General features: G+C 37.6%; 1 protein-coding gene across 3 annotated transcripts in view; it reads right to left on the minus strand.

The window, feature by feature from the left end:
• Positions 1 to 17,142, minus strand: part of LOC150079241 (transforming growth factor-beta-induced protein ig-h3-like) — a 156,551-nt gene that overhangs the window by 98,848 nt on the left and 40,561 nt on the right. For 2 of the 3 annotated variants that reach the window (XM_090382681.1, XM_090382683.1), the window contains exon 1: positions 2,154 to 2,487. In XM_090382681.1, the coding sequence (XP_090238807.1) occupies positions 2,154 to 2,373 (220 nt within the window). In that variant the 5' untranslated portion in view covers positions 2,374 to 2,487. Of the gene's footprint in view, positions 1 to 2,153; positions 2,488 to 17,142 lie in introns of those variants that run through there. The other variant, XM_090382682.1, reaches the window with a different exon arrangement.

A 17,142-nucleotide genomic window follows, 5' to 3' on the forward strand; every position in this document is an offset into this window, starting at 1 on the left:
ATGCAAAAAATAATTTTGATATCATATATTTGGATTTCAGGAAAGCTTTTGACAGTGTTGCGCATGGAAGACTATTGTACAAATTGGAGCAGAATGGTATTAAGGGTAAGTTGCTACAATGGATAAAAGGATGGTTAAATGGGAGAAGACAGAGGGTGGTAATCAATGGGTGCTGCTCTTCGTGGAATCATGTTATTAGTGGAGTCCCACAGGGTTCGGTGTTAGGTCCACTGTTGTTTTGTATATTTATCAATGATATTGATGATCAGGCTTAATGTTGAAGTTTGCAGATGATAAAAGGTTGGCAGGGTTGTTAATGACAATAATGGCAGTGTGCTACTGCAACAGGATCTAGATAATTTGGGCAGATGGGCTAAGAAGTGGCAACTGAAGTTTAACCTTGACAAACGCAAGGTGCTGCATATGGGTAGAAGTAATCCCAGAGAAACATACCAACTGTGTGGTACTAAACTTAAGGTGGTAGAAAACGAAAAAGACCTGGGAGTAATTGTGCAGTCAGATATGAAGTTTTCTGAGCAATGTAGACAGGCTGACAGGGCAGGTCATGGGGTTTTGTCAATGATATATAGGAATTTTGCTAGCAGGGAGAAGGAGGTGATTGTCCCTCTGTATAAGGCAATGGTCAGGCCATGCCTTGAGTACTGCGTACAGGTCTGGAGGCCTCATTTTAGGAAGGATGTAGATTTACTTGAGCGTGTACAGAGAAGGGCAACAAGATTGGTGAGGGGAATGAAGGGATCCTCTTACCAAGAGAGGCTTAAGTTCTGCAAATTGCGGTGGCTGGAGACTAGGCACCTGCGCGGTGATCTGATTGAGGTGTATAAGGCCTTGAATGGGTTGAGCACGCTGAATTCTGATGGAATCCTTCCACTTGTTCAGATTACGAACCTAAGGGGGCATAAATTCAAATTAAGAAAAGACAGATGTAGAATAGATGTGCGGAAATTTGCCTTTAGCCAGCGGGTGGTTAATTGCTGGAACAAACTTCCATCTGTCGTTGTGGAAGTTGATAGGTTGAATAAATTTAAGGAGGAACTGGACAGGCATTTGGAGGGAATGGTGTGATTTTTTTTTTTTTTTTTTTTGGCTGATGCTGCATAAGCTCATACACTTGCTTTCTTGCATCACATGCCACTACTACTATGAGTTGGATGAGATATCCTGAAAGCACCAAGTGCAATCTGTAATGCATTGTGCTGTATAGGATCAAGCCAGCATAGTACACTCCTTTGGGCAGAATCATAGATTAGCACACCATAATAAAAACAGGATCTAATCAATGCTCTATATAAGGAGGAAGGAGGTGTGATCTTCTCCACAGGGCAGAACAGATAAAACTCCATTTTGAGACAGGTAGTATTTACAAATTTAATGTGCTCAAAGAATTTAACTTACTGCCAAGTATTAATCCCAAAAATCTGATGTTGGTAATCAGGATGGTAGGGTATGACATCAGTAGTTCATTATCTGTATGCAATTTACATTATCTGCAAAACTGGATTGCAACGATTTTCTGTTGCGAAACATGATAACCATTGAGTGCTGCCCATTTTTTTTTTTTATTTATTCAGCAATATCCACAGTTGCCATTCAACAAATCGCATGTTGTGAGAATGACAAGAAATAGAGAGATCATCTATAATAATCGACGTAAAGGCAGTGGAGCCTTTACGTCGATTATTAATACCTAAATACAGTGGAGTATTTAGGAGTTCTTTTGTAATGGAACAATTCTAGGGGCAAAAAGAGTTGCACTCAGTACAGATCCTTGAGTATACCTACTTCCTGCAAGACTGTTGTACAAAGGCAGTTTTGTTATCCAACTTGAAAAGAACAACTTTGGAGGAAGTACTTAATGAATACAGGCAGGATAAATCGTAAACCAAGAGCATGAAGGATGCTGAAAATGTAGTGATGTCAGGTAGCATCAAATGGCTTTTCTATGTCTATGGAAACCTCTCTATTCGTGTTACGTAATTTGAATATCACCATACTAATTTCAATTGGCGTATAAACATTAATTAAGAACATTCCCTTAAATAATACGAGGTAACAGATTTAAAATTTCAAAAAAAAAAAAAAAAAAACTTCGATATATATATATATATATATATATATATATATATACCCACCTTCGTGGTCGAGAACATCAGCAATCCCTGCTTCTTTCAACTTCTCCACCAAGGTCGTGAGATTCAGCTGTTTAGCTAATTCAATTAGATTCGGTCGTTCTCCAAGGTTTGTTGTATCATTTGATAACATTTTCGATTTCTTTCCATAGTTATCGAAACGCGGATAAGCTGATATGAAAACAAAGAAAAGGGATGATAATAATAAGACAATGTTAGACATGTTATCTTTGATTACCGCTATAATAGCGTCAGCCGGATGGCTATACAACTAGTCTGATTCACAAATTATACTGCGTATCTGCGAGTTGGATTATGATTTCATGCATATGAAGGCAAGGGAGAAAAAAAAAAAAAAAAAAAAAACAACTTAGTCCAAAAAGTCAAAGTGCATAGGTGATAAACTTCACACAATCTATTTAGTGAACATTACAAATATCCGGGGCAGCAGAAACGTACTTTCCCTATAAACAACCGTAATCAGACGATTTTCCAAGAAGCCCATGTTGAAATATTCTTACAAGGAAGGAAATATCGTTGTATATCTCTCTCTTTCATCTTTTCCTTTTAAGCTATCAATACACAGGTTTGGTCCTGTAGATAAAGCGTTGCAAAATTTTATTACTAATAAGCAGTTATTTATTTTGATCGTGTTCATGAGTACATTTAACCTACTTTCAAAACAGTACTCATAAGATTACCGCAACTCACTTGCGTCCTGCACTTTGAATCAGTCACATATTCAACGCATGTAATCGTTCTATTTGGGCCTAAGTACAATTTATTTAAACTTTTCACACATATTTGCGCAATTACTTAGTTTATTTTAAAAAACAGCCTCTCTGAATAATAAGGAAGAAAGAGATATGAACCGATTTTTATTTTTGAGAAACATCATTTGAGAACTTGAGCTGGACATCATCATTCTTCTCTTTCTTGACTTCTTGGTAATTCCCTTCTACTTCTGACTCTCTCTCTCTCTCTCTCTCTCAGAGAAACATGAGAATTTTTTTTTTTTTTCTTTTTTAGCTGGTGCAGCATAAGCCATAGGCTTCCTTGCACTATATGGCTAATAATAATAATAAAACTTTTCCCACGGCTTAGAAAAATATCACATTTTGAAAGTTATGCATTCTTCCAAACTTTCAGACACTAAACTGTCAAAAATGTCATCTGTTAGTGCTCACGTGGAAGATTCACGTCGGAGCTTACCTACTCTGTGTCTCAGAGATAAATTTTTTATGGGTTTTAACAAATAAATGCCCTTCCCCGATTGGTATTAATTTCCTGTTGCTCTCGTGAAAGCATCAGAAGTTTTACGCATGTAATGGCATTGCGCTCAGTGACTTCTGCTATTTTACATTATTTACTACATAGACTTTTTAAACATTTGTGTTGAACTTTATATTTTGTATTTTATCCCATAATATTTGGTTGAATAGAAAAGATATTTTTTTAAATTGATATTGGGAAATGATGCGAGCTTGTACAGCATTAGCAAAAAAAAAAAAAAAAAAAGTTCCCACATCGTTTTAATTGCTAACTTAGTACAGTATATACATAAACGAATTTGCAAAAAAGTGCAAATTTTTAATTGAGTTAAATCTGACACTCATTTTGAACACCTGTAATGTTAATTTTCATTACTAATGATATGTATTATTAAACTTCAACTGCCATTCTCAGCCCAACTGATCTTGTTTTTCCAAGATCTTGTTGCAGTAGCTCACCCTGATGATAATCGTTAACCCTTCTGCCAACCTTGGTATCATCTCCAAAGTTAGATATTAAGCCTTCTATACCTTCGTCAATATCATTGATAAATATTGAAAACAACAATGGACCCAGCACTGAACCCTGGGGAACTCCACTAATAACATTAGTCCATGAAGAGCAGTGCCCATTGACAACCATTCTCTGCCTTCTTCCACTTAACCATCACTTTAGGGTGCCTCCGTAGCCAGGTGGGAAGCAGCAGCAGTGCGTAGCACACGCTTCTAGATTAGACCGAGTTCGAGCCCGTCACCACAAAATGCGGAGGATGCGGAAAGGTCAGAGAATGACCACCGCATATCCCGGAGCAATATGGCCTTAGTTGCTAATGCTCCTTAAAACCAAACAATAACAACCATCACTTTACCCATAGCAGTAACTTGCCCTTAATGCCACATTGCTCCAGTTTGTGTAGCAGCATTTTATGTGCCACATTATCAAAAGCCTTCCTGAAATTGAAGTATATGATGTCAAAATTATATTTTGGATCCAATTTCTTGGTCACTGCATCTTAACAGCCTATTAGATTGGTTAGACAAGACTGCCCATTGACAAATCCATGCTGTGATTGCAGTATAATTGCATGCCTGATGGTCCTGCATTACTTCTTTAACCAGTGATTCCATTATTTTCCAAGAAACAGACATTAAGCTTTAACAAGTCTGTAATTACTCATGCTACCTTTTGATGCCCCTTTATGAATTGGGGATATATTTGCACATCTCCAGCCCACTAATTACATTAGTTCACGGTCCACAGGGACCTTTCATGAATCCAAGGATGTTCTCATAATTATGTGTAAGGGTTTGCTTACCTCTTTTTGCTGCCTCTCCTAATATAATTGGATAGATTTTTTCCATGCATAGTGCCTGTTTTATGTCCATTCTCAACAATTTCTCCTCCACTTTCCTTTCAATTATCACAGAGTCATTTAGTTCCACTTTAGAGTTTGATAAACTTCTGACATCCCTTTCCCTAAATAATTCCTCATATGTGAATGTAGATGCAAAATACCTATTCAATTTGTCTGCAATGTGAGCAGTGTCATCAACGGTTAACCCATAGACATAAAGTGGCCCAATGTGATTCAACTCTTTCCTTCTGTTAATATAAACATAGAAGATGTTGCTGTTTTTTCTTTGCCAGAGACATCTCGTAATCTGCCTTAGAGATGTCTCATAATCTGCCTAACCTCCTTAGTGACTTGATTACAGACTGATTTATATCTACCACAGGCATCTGTATCACCTGATAATTAATATGCATCCCATGTGCTTTTCTTCTCTGCCTTATAAAATGGCTTTGTGGAAACTTTTTGACTAACTATGGGTCTCCATACAAAGATGGAGTTCAGAACTGCTTGATGCATATAAAGAAATGGAATATCATATGTTGCTGAAACTTCCTTCCTTGCATTTATACTTCTTTTCTGACAACCTTGGCTTGGTAAGTGATGAATAGGAAGAAACAATTTAATCAAGATATTAAGTCAGTTGAAAGTTACCACCAAGGTTTCTGGAATGAACGCATAACGGTAGACTGCTACTGGATGTTGTACTGCAACATTCTGGACAAAGTTTACCAACAGAAGTCATCCTCAGAACATTTTTAATCATATATTTTTTTGGTAAAAATTCAGATCTTCAGTACCTCTCCATACTTTGACTAAAAGTCAGGAAGAAGGCAGTGATTGGAAGGTGCCACTCGCTGTCCTCCTAAGTTGACATGTCTAGGGTGTTTATCAACCCCTAACTTGCCACTGTTTTAAAATCAGGAATTCGTTTTCCGATTTTAAAACAGCGGGATGGGGGGATAAGCACCCTACCTAAGTTAAGCACCCCCCTCGATTACCCAAAACAATCAGAAACAAAACGCATTGACAATAATCACCCAATTACAGAACTCAAACATACAATCACTCCGTTCTAGGACCATGCCTATTGCGCAGAGACAAGTGGTACCAAATAATAGATTTTAGCCCCCTTTTTTACAATATTGCACTGTATTATTGACTTTATTATAATATTTTTGACTTATTATTATAAAGGTCATGAAAATGTATTTGTAACAAGTTATGTGTTTTGTAATGAAATCATCTTAAATTTTACCCCAGGGCTCACATCTGGTGAGTATGGGTTTGGCACACCCAGGGTCCTGAGCTGGATATAATCATTCTTCTCTTTCTTGGTGATTCCCTTTTATTTTTTTTTCTCTCTCTCTCTCGGGGTAACACGGGAATTTTTTTTTTTTTTTTTTTTTTTTTGGCTGGTGCAGCATAAGTCTCAGGCTTCCTTGCACCATATAGCTAATAATAATAATAATAATAACAGAACACCAAACGGGAGATGAGAGGTTAATAGTTTCGTCACTAATCACCGATCTAAAAATGATCTGCTGATTAAAAGAAGTCTGCTTTGTACTCTCGTTGAAAACTACTAGATTTCTCTTAAGTATACTACTCGACAAAAGTCTGGAGAACACTTAAAAAAAAAAAAGTGGATAACTCGTGCAGCTTGCGATGAAGGAGGACAAATTTGGTATGGCGGTTTACCATAGAATAACGATGAAATGAGGAGACAAAAAGAAACTTCGGACAGGTATAAGTAACATTTACAGGGGTTGCATAAGAATTACCAAAAAGGTCACATTACAGCAGTCAATATAAGATGCTCTAAAAACGGCCATATGTTATTAGTACTGCGTATGTTCCCCCCTTCCAACGGCTAAACAGGTCTGACAGCGATGAAACATACTCGATATAAGGATGTCTATAAAATTCAGTCGAAACAAGCCTCATCCTATCACCTGCCCAGACTTTAGCACACCACACACGAAATGACCGAGAAGTTGGCTGTCGGTGTGTGATGCCACGATCAAGGGCGTCCCGCACATGTTTGATCGGATTTAAGTCTAGTGATCGTGCAGTCGTTGGTAATCTTCAGTTTCAAGATATTCCTCCACCACTTGAGCTCTATGTGCAGTGGCATTGTCATGCATGAAAAGAAATTCTAAGCCAACCGTACCCCTAAAAAGTCGCACATAAAGTTCGAGGATCTGTTCTCGGTATGGTACCCCTATCAAAAACATGAAGTCGGCCGTTGATCATTATTCAACCCCACACAAGCACACCGCCTCCACTGTCAGTGTTTCTTTCTCTAATGTTGGAGGGATAGTGCAGCATTCTTCGTCGTCTACAGGTGAAATAACATCTAGAATCTGTTTGTAGGCTAAAACAGGCCTCATCAGAGAACAGAACTGTACCTCATTTTTCAGGACTCTTAGTCACATGTTCATGGCACCAGTTTCGAACAGTTCTGCGGTGGTTTGGGGTTAATGGAATTCAAAGTATTATATTAGGGCCATCTGTAATCTCTTATATATACCCATATATGTATTATGACTGTAAATTGCGTGTGTTCTCTGGTCGATTTGCCTGTTTTACTGGACGAAAAAACCCCAGGGGGGAAAGAAAAAAAACCTTGCTGTCTATGCCTGAGACCGACTAACTGAGCCACGGAACCACTGGTTTCTTTGCGTAGAGTCCACTTGAATTGAGCCTTCTTAACACAGTCTAGTTGGAAAAGGTTTCACCAAATTTTTTTACCTCAGAAACTGGGGTTTTCTCGTCCAGCAAACAGGCAAATCGACCAGAGAACACACGCAATTTACAGACAAAACAAATATATGGGTAGATGTAATCATTTTTTTTTTTTTTTGTCCGGCTTCCCGTCGTCCAATGGTCCGCCATCTCAAAGAATCATCAAACGACGATTACTGGCCATCTTGCGTACGGGAGATGTGGCCGTCCCAGTGAGAAAGCCAAAAACCAGGAAGTGATGTGGTGCAACACCTGTTTTTATATACATGAATAATTTGCATAATGTGCATCTCTGGTAGACCGATTTCTATGGACACTTGGAATTTGAGTTGCCAGGTCCTACGTTTTTCCCGTAAGCTTTAAGTTTTTTTGGTTGATTTTACGTTTTTAATTTGCGTGTAAGTAGGTTTCTTCCTTTTTTTTTTTTTACGATGAAAATCATGTTTTAAACGTCCCTTATTTGTTTTTTAGGAGCATTAGCAACTAAGGCCATATTGCTCCGGGGATATGCGGTAGTCATTCTCTGACCTTTCCGCATCCTCCGTATTTGGGGGCTCACGGGCCGGAAACCCAGTCTAATCAAGAAGCATGTGCTACCCACTGTTGCTCCTGCCCACCTGGCTACGGAGGCACCTAAAAGTCCCGGTAAATATAATTAAAAGTTGGTTGCGAACACAACAATCAGATGACCCTGGAACTACAACAGTTGCCCATCATGAGAAAGGCGGAAGAGGTCGCGGAACATATTGTTCTTTCACTGTCCATCGTGTGGGAGAAGGATGTAACGTAGTTTATCACGTGTTGAATTTTTTTTTTTTTTTTTAAGTTGTTGGTGCATCAGCTTCTGTGGCCATATTGCACCTCCCAGGTTTTGCATTTTCTACTCTGATCCAACCCCGAGGCGAGATTCGAACCCGCGACATTTGGGTTGCCAGGCAGGCACTTTACCCACCCAGCTATGTTGAAATGTGAAGTTGTTAATAAAGTTATAGTAAGGAATATTGAACTTTAGAGAAATTTAATGTACATTGTGCATTATATATATATATTTTTTTTTTTTTTTATTTACTTTTCTTAACAAGTTCATTTATTGTAAACAAATTCTCTTGATAAAAATAAATTGTATTGTATTGTATGGTATTATTATTAGCTATATGGTGCAAGGAAGTCTGAGGCTTATGCTGAGCCAGCCAAAAAAAAAAAAAAAAAAAATTTCTGAATTAACCTTAGAGAGAGAAAAAGAGAGAACAAGAGTCAGAAGTAGAAGGGAAACCAAGAAAGAGAAGAATGATGATATCCAGCTCAGGACCCTGGTATAAAAACACTTACGTACATTATTTCTTCTAAATAGTTCTTTCTTTCTTTCTCAAATTGAGAGCAAGATCCTAGGAGAGACATGGGCTTTGGATTATTTGTTGACGAGGTAAGATTAATAAATTATTATACTTTATACTGTTCATTTAATTCTCTCCACATTTGAAATACAGTAGACTCTCGATTTTCCGGGATAGATGGTAAAAAACAAATCCCGGATAATCGATTTCCTGGTTAATCCAAAAATACAGAAGTCCCCAACATACGTAAGAGATACGTTCCAGGAATTCTTACTTCCTCGAGTTTTACGTAACTCGGGAATGACTAATAACATATTAGCATTAGTAGAGGCATATGATGCAAGAAAGCAAGCTTATGCAGCATCAGCTAAAAAATGAAAAAAACACTTCCATTTCACCCCTCCGTTCGTTCGAAATACCTGCCCAGCTGAGCCTTAAATCTATTTATGCTATCAACTTCCACAACAAGGGATGGAAGTCTGTTCCACCAACCAACTACCCGCTGGCTAAAGGTAAATTTCCGCTCATCTATCCTACATCTGTCTTTCCTCAATCTGAATTTATACTCTCTCAGGTGATTATTCTGAGCAAGAGGAAGAATCCCATTCGCATTGAGCATGCTCAAACCATTCAAGGCTTTATACACTATCAGATCACTTCCAGTGCCTAGTCTCCGGACACTGTAATTTGCAAAACATAAGCCTTTCTTCGTAACAGCAACCCTTTGTTCCATTCACTAATCTTGTTGCCCTTCTCTGTACTCGTTCCAACAGCTCTACATCCTTCTTGAAATGAGGCCTCCAGACCTGTATACAGTACTCAAGGTGTGGCCTTGTACAGATACAAGGGAATAATCACCTCCTTATCCCTGCTAGAAAAATTCCTGTATATCATTGACAAGACACCATGAGCTATTCTTGCAGCCCATCTGCATTGCTCGGAGAACTTCATATCTGCCCGCACAATTACCTCCAGGTCCTTTTCATTCTCTACCACTGTCAGTGTAGTACCACAGAATTGATACGTTGCTCTGGGGTTGCTGTTTCCCATATACGGTATAGTACTTTACATTTTGCTACTATATTATCATTGACACATTACATATACATATTACACCTATTACATATTATACATATATTGCTACTATATTATTATTGACAAATCTGAATTCAGCGCGATATTTGTTAATGTTTGACCATTTTCATAATCCTTGTTAGTTTAATTTTCTGATCCAGATCGATCGCTTTCCTTTTCTTGGTAGATTTACTAGTAAGCGCTGTCACTTATTCTCTTAGTCGGCAGAATGATAACGTTCAAAATGAAATTTTCTGTAAAGAACTTCACAGGGTTAAGGTGAAAGCCCACTATTATCGCCCCGCGCGAGCTCACATTTTGCTAAAGCACATTTCTGGAGGTCACTACCATAGAGCAATAAAAACAATTTGCACTTTTCATGTTATTGGGCTTTTCTGTTTGTGCATCTAATTATAAACGTGTAATAAACTCGACCTTATTGCATTTGCAAAAATACAGATTGCTAGAATTCTGGGGGTTTTTACGTTATTATGGTGAAATGTGTGTCCATTTCACTGAAATCTTCAGTCATATTAAAAAAACCCATAAATAAATTGTAAGAATCTTCTTTTCTTTCCTATTTTTTTGCTTGTTACTCCGTGTCTCACTTGTGCAATTTGTGCGTGCCGTGATCGTCGTTATTGATTGCTTATTTTATTTATTTATTATTTTGTTTGTTTTAAATTTTACAATACTTAAAAAAAAAAAAAAAAAAAAAAACGTAAATCCGTAGTTGTGTAAGTCGGGGACTTACTGTATTGAAAAATGTTCAGCAACCTACGTAAAAAATTATGGCGATAGATAAAAAACTTACCACGCACTACTCGCGTGTCCAAATACGATGCTTCCCTTTATTTTTTGCGATGTCGATTTTAAGTCTAATAGCTTTCGTATATTTTTTACGATGTTGCGTATGGTTTGGTCCCCAACATTATAATGGTTCATTAGAGATTTAACGGATGCACCGGTTTCAAAGTTTTGAATAATTTCAAGTTTTTGTTTAACTGAAAGCGAACAAAAAAAAAAAAAAAAATTTCGACATCCCTGACATAAATAATAAAACAAAATTTGTCCTTTTGCGGTGCAACTGAATACAACAATCGACGCAACGCACTAAAACAAACTAAACATTTTTTTTTTTTTTTTTTGATTGGCGGGTATGAAGATAGCAGGGGTTGCAAAATAATAAGTACACTAATCTCCCAATGACGACTTATAATGCCAATTGTCGCCTATTTACGATTTGCAAAACATCTGTTTATACCTTTCTATTTATTACTTGAATTTTATGATTTCTGGTTGATTTATTTTTTTTTTTTTTTTTGGAATCTTGAAGCGTTCCGGTTAATCCGTTTTCCGGTAAATCGAGAGTCTGCTGTACATTGTTAAGCTGATGGACAATATTTGATATTTGTGCAACTTTTATTATTAATTTTTTTTTATTATTATTTTCAGACTGCCATTGAATAATTTTTGATAGAATGAGTAAAGAACCCCAGTCCATTAGTCCTCTCAACACTCCTCCCAAGAAAAAGAAGAAACTGCAGTATAAGAAAGTCTACTTAAAGAAGTGGGAAGAAACTTTTGCATGGGTGAAAGTGGATAAAAACATGACTATATTAAGTAGAGCTACAAGCAGAGGTGAAAGCATTGTTTCTACTAGACCAGTGTTTCCCAACCTTTTTTTTACCATGCCCCACCTAAGTCTTTCTAAAATTCTGATGCCCCCTATGTAACGTTGGGAAACACCGATATACATATTTTTTATATTCAAAAATTGAATTATTTCCTAAATGAAGCCTAATTACAACTTGTTCAGGACACAAAACTTAGGTTTTAGGAAGAAATCATTAGGAAATTATTAAGAAAAAAACAGTAAGTAAATTTTCAAAACATATAATGGACAACTAAAATTCAAGTACAAAATAATTTATATGAAAGATTTTTTTATAATATTTTAATTTTTAGTAATTATTATTTAATTGTTTAATAATTTCAACATTCCATGTGAAGTCACTTCTAGATGAGTGCACTAAATTTAGTGAGACCCTTGTGCTTGATGCTTGCCGCAGAGAGATTTTATATTGGGCTCCAATTTAGTCAGCTTCAGTCTCAAGTCTCCCCGTTTTGTGATATCCAGTCGATTTCTTTTCTTTAGGAACAAATCATTTATGGCACTAAATCCACATTCAGCTAAATATGAAGATGGAAACGGTAACAATAGCTCTCTTGCAAAGTTGGTTGAATTTGGATATTTAATTTCTGTTTCATCACAAAGCCATGCCATCGCTCCTTTTATATTGAATAAAGTTTTAACTGACTCATCATTTTGCATTTCTGAGAGTTCTTCTTGGTACTGCATTGATACATCAGACAAATCCACTAACATTGGTTGCATCATCCAGGTTGGAAAATCAATTTGTTTTAAATCAGAAAACCTTTCTTTTAAATCAGCGGACAGAATTTTCAGATGATCGACAATAACAAGTACAGCGGTATCAGTCACTTCACATTTTTGCAGCCAACGAAACTGTTCAAAATTTTTGTTACAAATATATTTTTGACATAATTCAATAAATGTAATGAAACCAAATATCTTCGCTTTTGCATCGACGAGAGTTTTATTTGTTCCTTGAAGTTGTTTATTTAATATATTTAGTTTTTCAAAGATATCGGCTAAATAACTCACAAATGCTTTACCATCGACCGTTAACAGATGCTTCATTTCAGGTTTGTCACTTAAAAAGTCACTAATAGTATCAAATAGTTCCATGAATCTTTTCAAGCAGTTCCCTTTCGAGAGCCACCTTACTTCAGTGTGAAGTAAAAGTCTCACATGGTCTCCATTTTGTTCTTCACAAAAAAGCTTGAAGAGACGCTCACATTTGGCATTAGCTTTAATAGCATTGACACATTTTATAACTGATTTTAGTACTTCATGAAGAACAGGCGAAATATTTTTAGCTACCAAGTTTTCCCTATGAATAACACAATGCACAAGAAGCATTTCTGGATTCTCATCTTTCATCAATTTTAAGCAGCCATTTTTCTTGCCCATCATATTAGGAGCACCATCTGAAGCGCAAGATGTTATATTTTTCATTGGTATATTATTGTCATCTAAGTAATTTTTTAGCTTATTATATATATCTTTGGAGGTAGTGGTGCTCTCTAATGATTTACAGAATAACATTTCTTCAGCAAAATTACCTTTATCAATATATCTCACATAAGTTATCAGTACGGCTTCACTGTCTCTCAAAGTTGATTCATCCATTTGCACTGAGAATTTTCTTGTTTTCAGCTTTCCAACAAGTTGTATTTCAATATCTTCACTCATTTCATCTATTCTTCTGCTAACAGTATTGTTATTGAGTGGCATAGCTTTCACGTCTTTGTCATCTTTTTCCAGAACTGTTTTAAGAAATGCTGATATTGATGGTTTGATTAAATTCTCTCCTATAGTATGATTTTTCCCAGATTTAGCAATGAGTAAAGAAATTTCATAACTAGCCTCAAGAGTACGATTGACAGTTGCAGTATGAGCAATAAACAGAGACTTTAATGTTGCTCTTTTTTCAAAATTCTTCTTTAAAGTTTGAAAGTAATCTAAATCTGAATTTACATGAGCATTATGTTTCGCCTTCAAATGCGCCTCAAGACGACCTCGCTTCATTGATTCGTTGGTCAAGCATTGTTGGCATAAAAGACAAAAAGGTGACCTTTGATCGTGGATAGCGGGTATGAAACCAAATTTTAAGTATTCCTCTGAATACTGACGAACTTTTTTTTTACTTGCACTACTCATTTTACTGCGCAACTGAAAGAAATAAATATAAGATAAATCAAAAACTAAAAATAAACTATGCATTAAAGTTAATTTAATTTTATTTTAATATATCAAAATTAATTATTAGTACGCTTTTTGAATGAATAAATCACACGAATTACTGAATTCGGGCTATTAAATCTGTGGTCTCTGTGAACAAGCAGATAAGTCTAATTTGTCAAAAATGAGATAAGTGCACTATAATAAAGTATTTATTATTTACTATTATGTGACACGCAGCTATCTTCGTTATTGTAGTTTTAGCGTGAGTAATAAATATTTGTATATTCGAATATATGCGTGTTTATATGAGAGTGTGAAGTTTATTTTTCCTCTCCTGCAAATTCGAGTTTTTGGACTTATTTGCTTATTTACTGAGACCACAGAAATACATATATGACAAATACATACCATTGTATATCACGGTTCTTCATTAATAATAATTCTGTGCGTGGACAAAGTAATTTTTATTTTAATCTGAGATCGTCAAACCTATCCAAATGTACAGTCACGATGCCCAAACGAGCGTTTGTATGAAAGGAATTACCTATTTCATATAACATGCTGAGTTTGCGGTAGGCTACAGTAGACAACCACTTTGCTTGCACATTGCATATGCCATAAGCAATCGTCCAATACAGTATGTACTATTCCTTCACTAGGCATAGTAAGCAATACTCTCCGAGCAAACTGTAGTTGATATTACTCCAAACTTTCAAGTGCAGCTCTATAGAAAGTACAACATTTAACGAATGCTTATTTAAAATTGAGATACCAACAATTCTTCTTTTGTACAAGTTAAATCATAGTAGGCGGTTGTTTTAAACTCTAGACGAGCAATTTTTGAATTGCCCCCCTGAACAATCAAATTGCCCCCATGTGGGGCGTGGGACCCACGTTGGGAAACACTGTACTAGACCATGCAGCAGCCGGGAAAGCAAGGTGAAAGGGATTTCATGCCTTGCTATTGGTCATTAAGAAACACGCAAACATATATGGGCTGTGTTAAGATAACTGAGAGCAAGCACGGGTGCATCTATACTTGCTTGGTCACTAACGCTAGGAGTACTAGTATAGTAAATCTGATGAAGTACTAATTAGCTACCTGTTAGAGTTTGATAAACGTTTGGCATTCCCCTCATTGAATAACTCCTCATGTGTTAATATAGATGCAAAATTCAGTTTATCAGCTACCTCAGTATGATCATCAACAGTCAACCCATCTATGTTAAGTGGTCCAGTCTGATTCATCCCTTTCTTTCTAAGGTTTATATAAGTAAAGAACTCTTTGCTGTTTTTCTTTGCATCCTTTGCCAAAGATTTCTCGCAATCTGCTTTCGCCTGCCTAACTTCCTTACAAGACATACAAAAAATGAGAGAGTGGGAGATTCGGGAAAAAGTAAAAAAGACGATCAAGAACTCTCACAACTGGAGAACTCCAGGAATAGATAACTTCCACAGCTAGTGTTACAAGAAGCTCACTTGCACTCACAAGCACCTGGCAGAACAGTTCACCCGTATGATAAGGCACCCAGAGACAATCCCGAAGTTTCTCAATCAAGGAGTCACATATCTGAAGCCTAAAGATGAAGATATAAGAAACCCGGCGAAATATAGGCCAATCACTTGACTCCCAACAATGCACAAGATCCTGACCAGCGGCATAACCAGAAGATATTAGATCACTTGGAGAGCCAGAACATAATGGCCGAATAGCAGAAAGGATGGAAGCGGCTGAGCAAAGGATGCAAGGAGCAATTAACCATAGATGCCGCGATTATGGAGCAAGCCTACAAGAAGCATCGCAACATGTACACAGCCTACATCGATTACCGCAACTCCTTCGACTCCGTGCCACATAGCTGGCTAATAGAGGCGCTGAACATCTATAAAGTCATTCCGATAGTGACAAACTTCCTAGGAGAAACTATGGCGAAATGGAGTACTACTATTAAGATCGAAACATCACAACCAGGTATCTTTCAGGGAGACCTCTGAGACCATTGTGGTTCAGTCTAGCACTTAACCCGCTATCCACCATGCTCAACAGCGGCAAGTACGGATATAACCTTAACGAAGGAATCAAGAACCTGTACACCTGCACCCACCTGGTGTACATGGCTGACAACGCGGGAACCGAGAAGCACCTCCAGAAACTACTCCAGATCACTGAAGAATTCAGCAATGATATTAGGATGGAATTTGGTCTAGACAATGCAAGACCCACAGAATGCACTAGGAAAAATTAGTCAACCAAAACTACCAGCTGCAGACTGGTAAAAGATTGAAGCCTTAGCAGAGGGAAAGGCCTACAAATACTTGGGGATGATGCAGACTCAGCAGTTACAGCACAAGGAAATTATGGCCTGCCTGACCGAAAAATACCATCAAGACTCAGAAACCTGCTGAAACCAAAGCTGAACGGAGGGAACAGTTAAAACCATAAACACCTAAGCAGTCCCAGTGCTAACATACTCCTTCGGGATCATAGATCGGACTAACACTGAGCTGGAGGATATGATGAGAAAGACAATGACAGTGATGACCAAGAGCCACCAACACCACCCGAAATCTGCCGTGGAGAAACTGACAATTGCCCGGAAAGAAGGAGGAAGGGAACTGATACTCATTGAGCAACAGAAGACAGCAATAGTTAACCTGAAGGTTCATTCACAGAAACACACAGCAGCACTCCAGCTGGCCATAAGGAAGATAGACAAGCCGTATAACCCACTCAACCTCAACAAGGAGTCTCCCCCCAACCAGGAGGCACAAACGAAGCTAGAAAGATCGGCAGAGAAGACACTCCACGGCAGACACTACAATGATCTCCACCAAGCTCACATAGATAAAATCGCTTCCAATGCTTGGTTCACGAGTGGGACGCTCTTCCTCGAGACTGGAGGATTCATGCTCGCGATCAAAGACCAGGTAATCAACACCAGAAACTATAGAAAATACATCGCCAAGGTGTCCGGAGTGTTCGATGACACATGCCGACGATGCCACCTGGCCTCAGAAACGATCTAACACATTACTGTGCGATGCAAGGTGATCTCTCAGACTGCGTACACTCATAGACACAACCAGGTAACCAGAATAATACATCAGAAGCTAACAAGGAAATACCAGTTGATCAAAGAAAGTGTACCGTACTACAAGTACGAACCCTAGGCAGTACTAGAGACCCCAACCCACAAGCTGTACTGGGACCGCGCCATAATAACGGATAGGACAATCCCGCACAACAGACCGGACATAACCGTTGTGGACAAGAAGGAAAAGGCTATCTGATTGACTTAGCAGAACTCAACACTGGCAATCCTGTAGAAAACTCATGGGAAAAAAATCAGGAAATACACGAACCCAAGACAGGAGATTAGC

The sequence above is a fragment of the Mastigoproctus giganteus genome, chromosome 10, assembly GCF_048544385.1.
Source record: "Mastigoproctus giganteus isolate SK-2022 chromosome 10, ASM4854438v1, whole genome shotgun sequence".
Taxonomy (NCBI): domain Eukaryota; kingdom Metazoa; phylum Arthropoda; class Arachnida; order Uropygi; family Thelyphonidae; genus Mastigoproctus; species Mastigoproctus giganteus.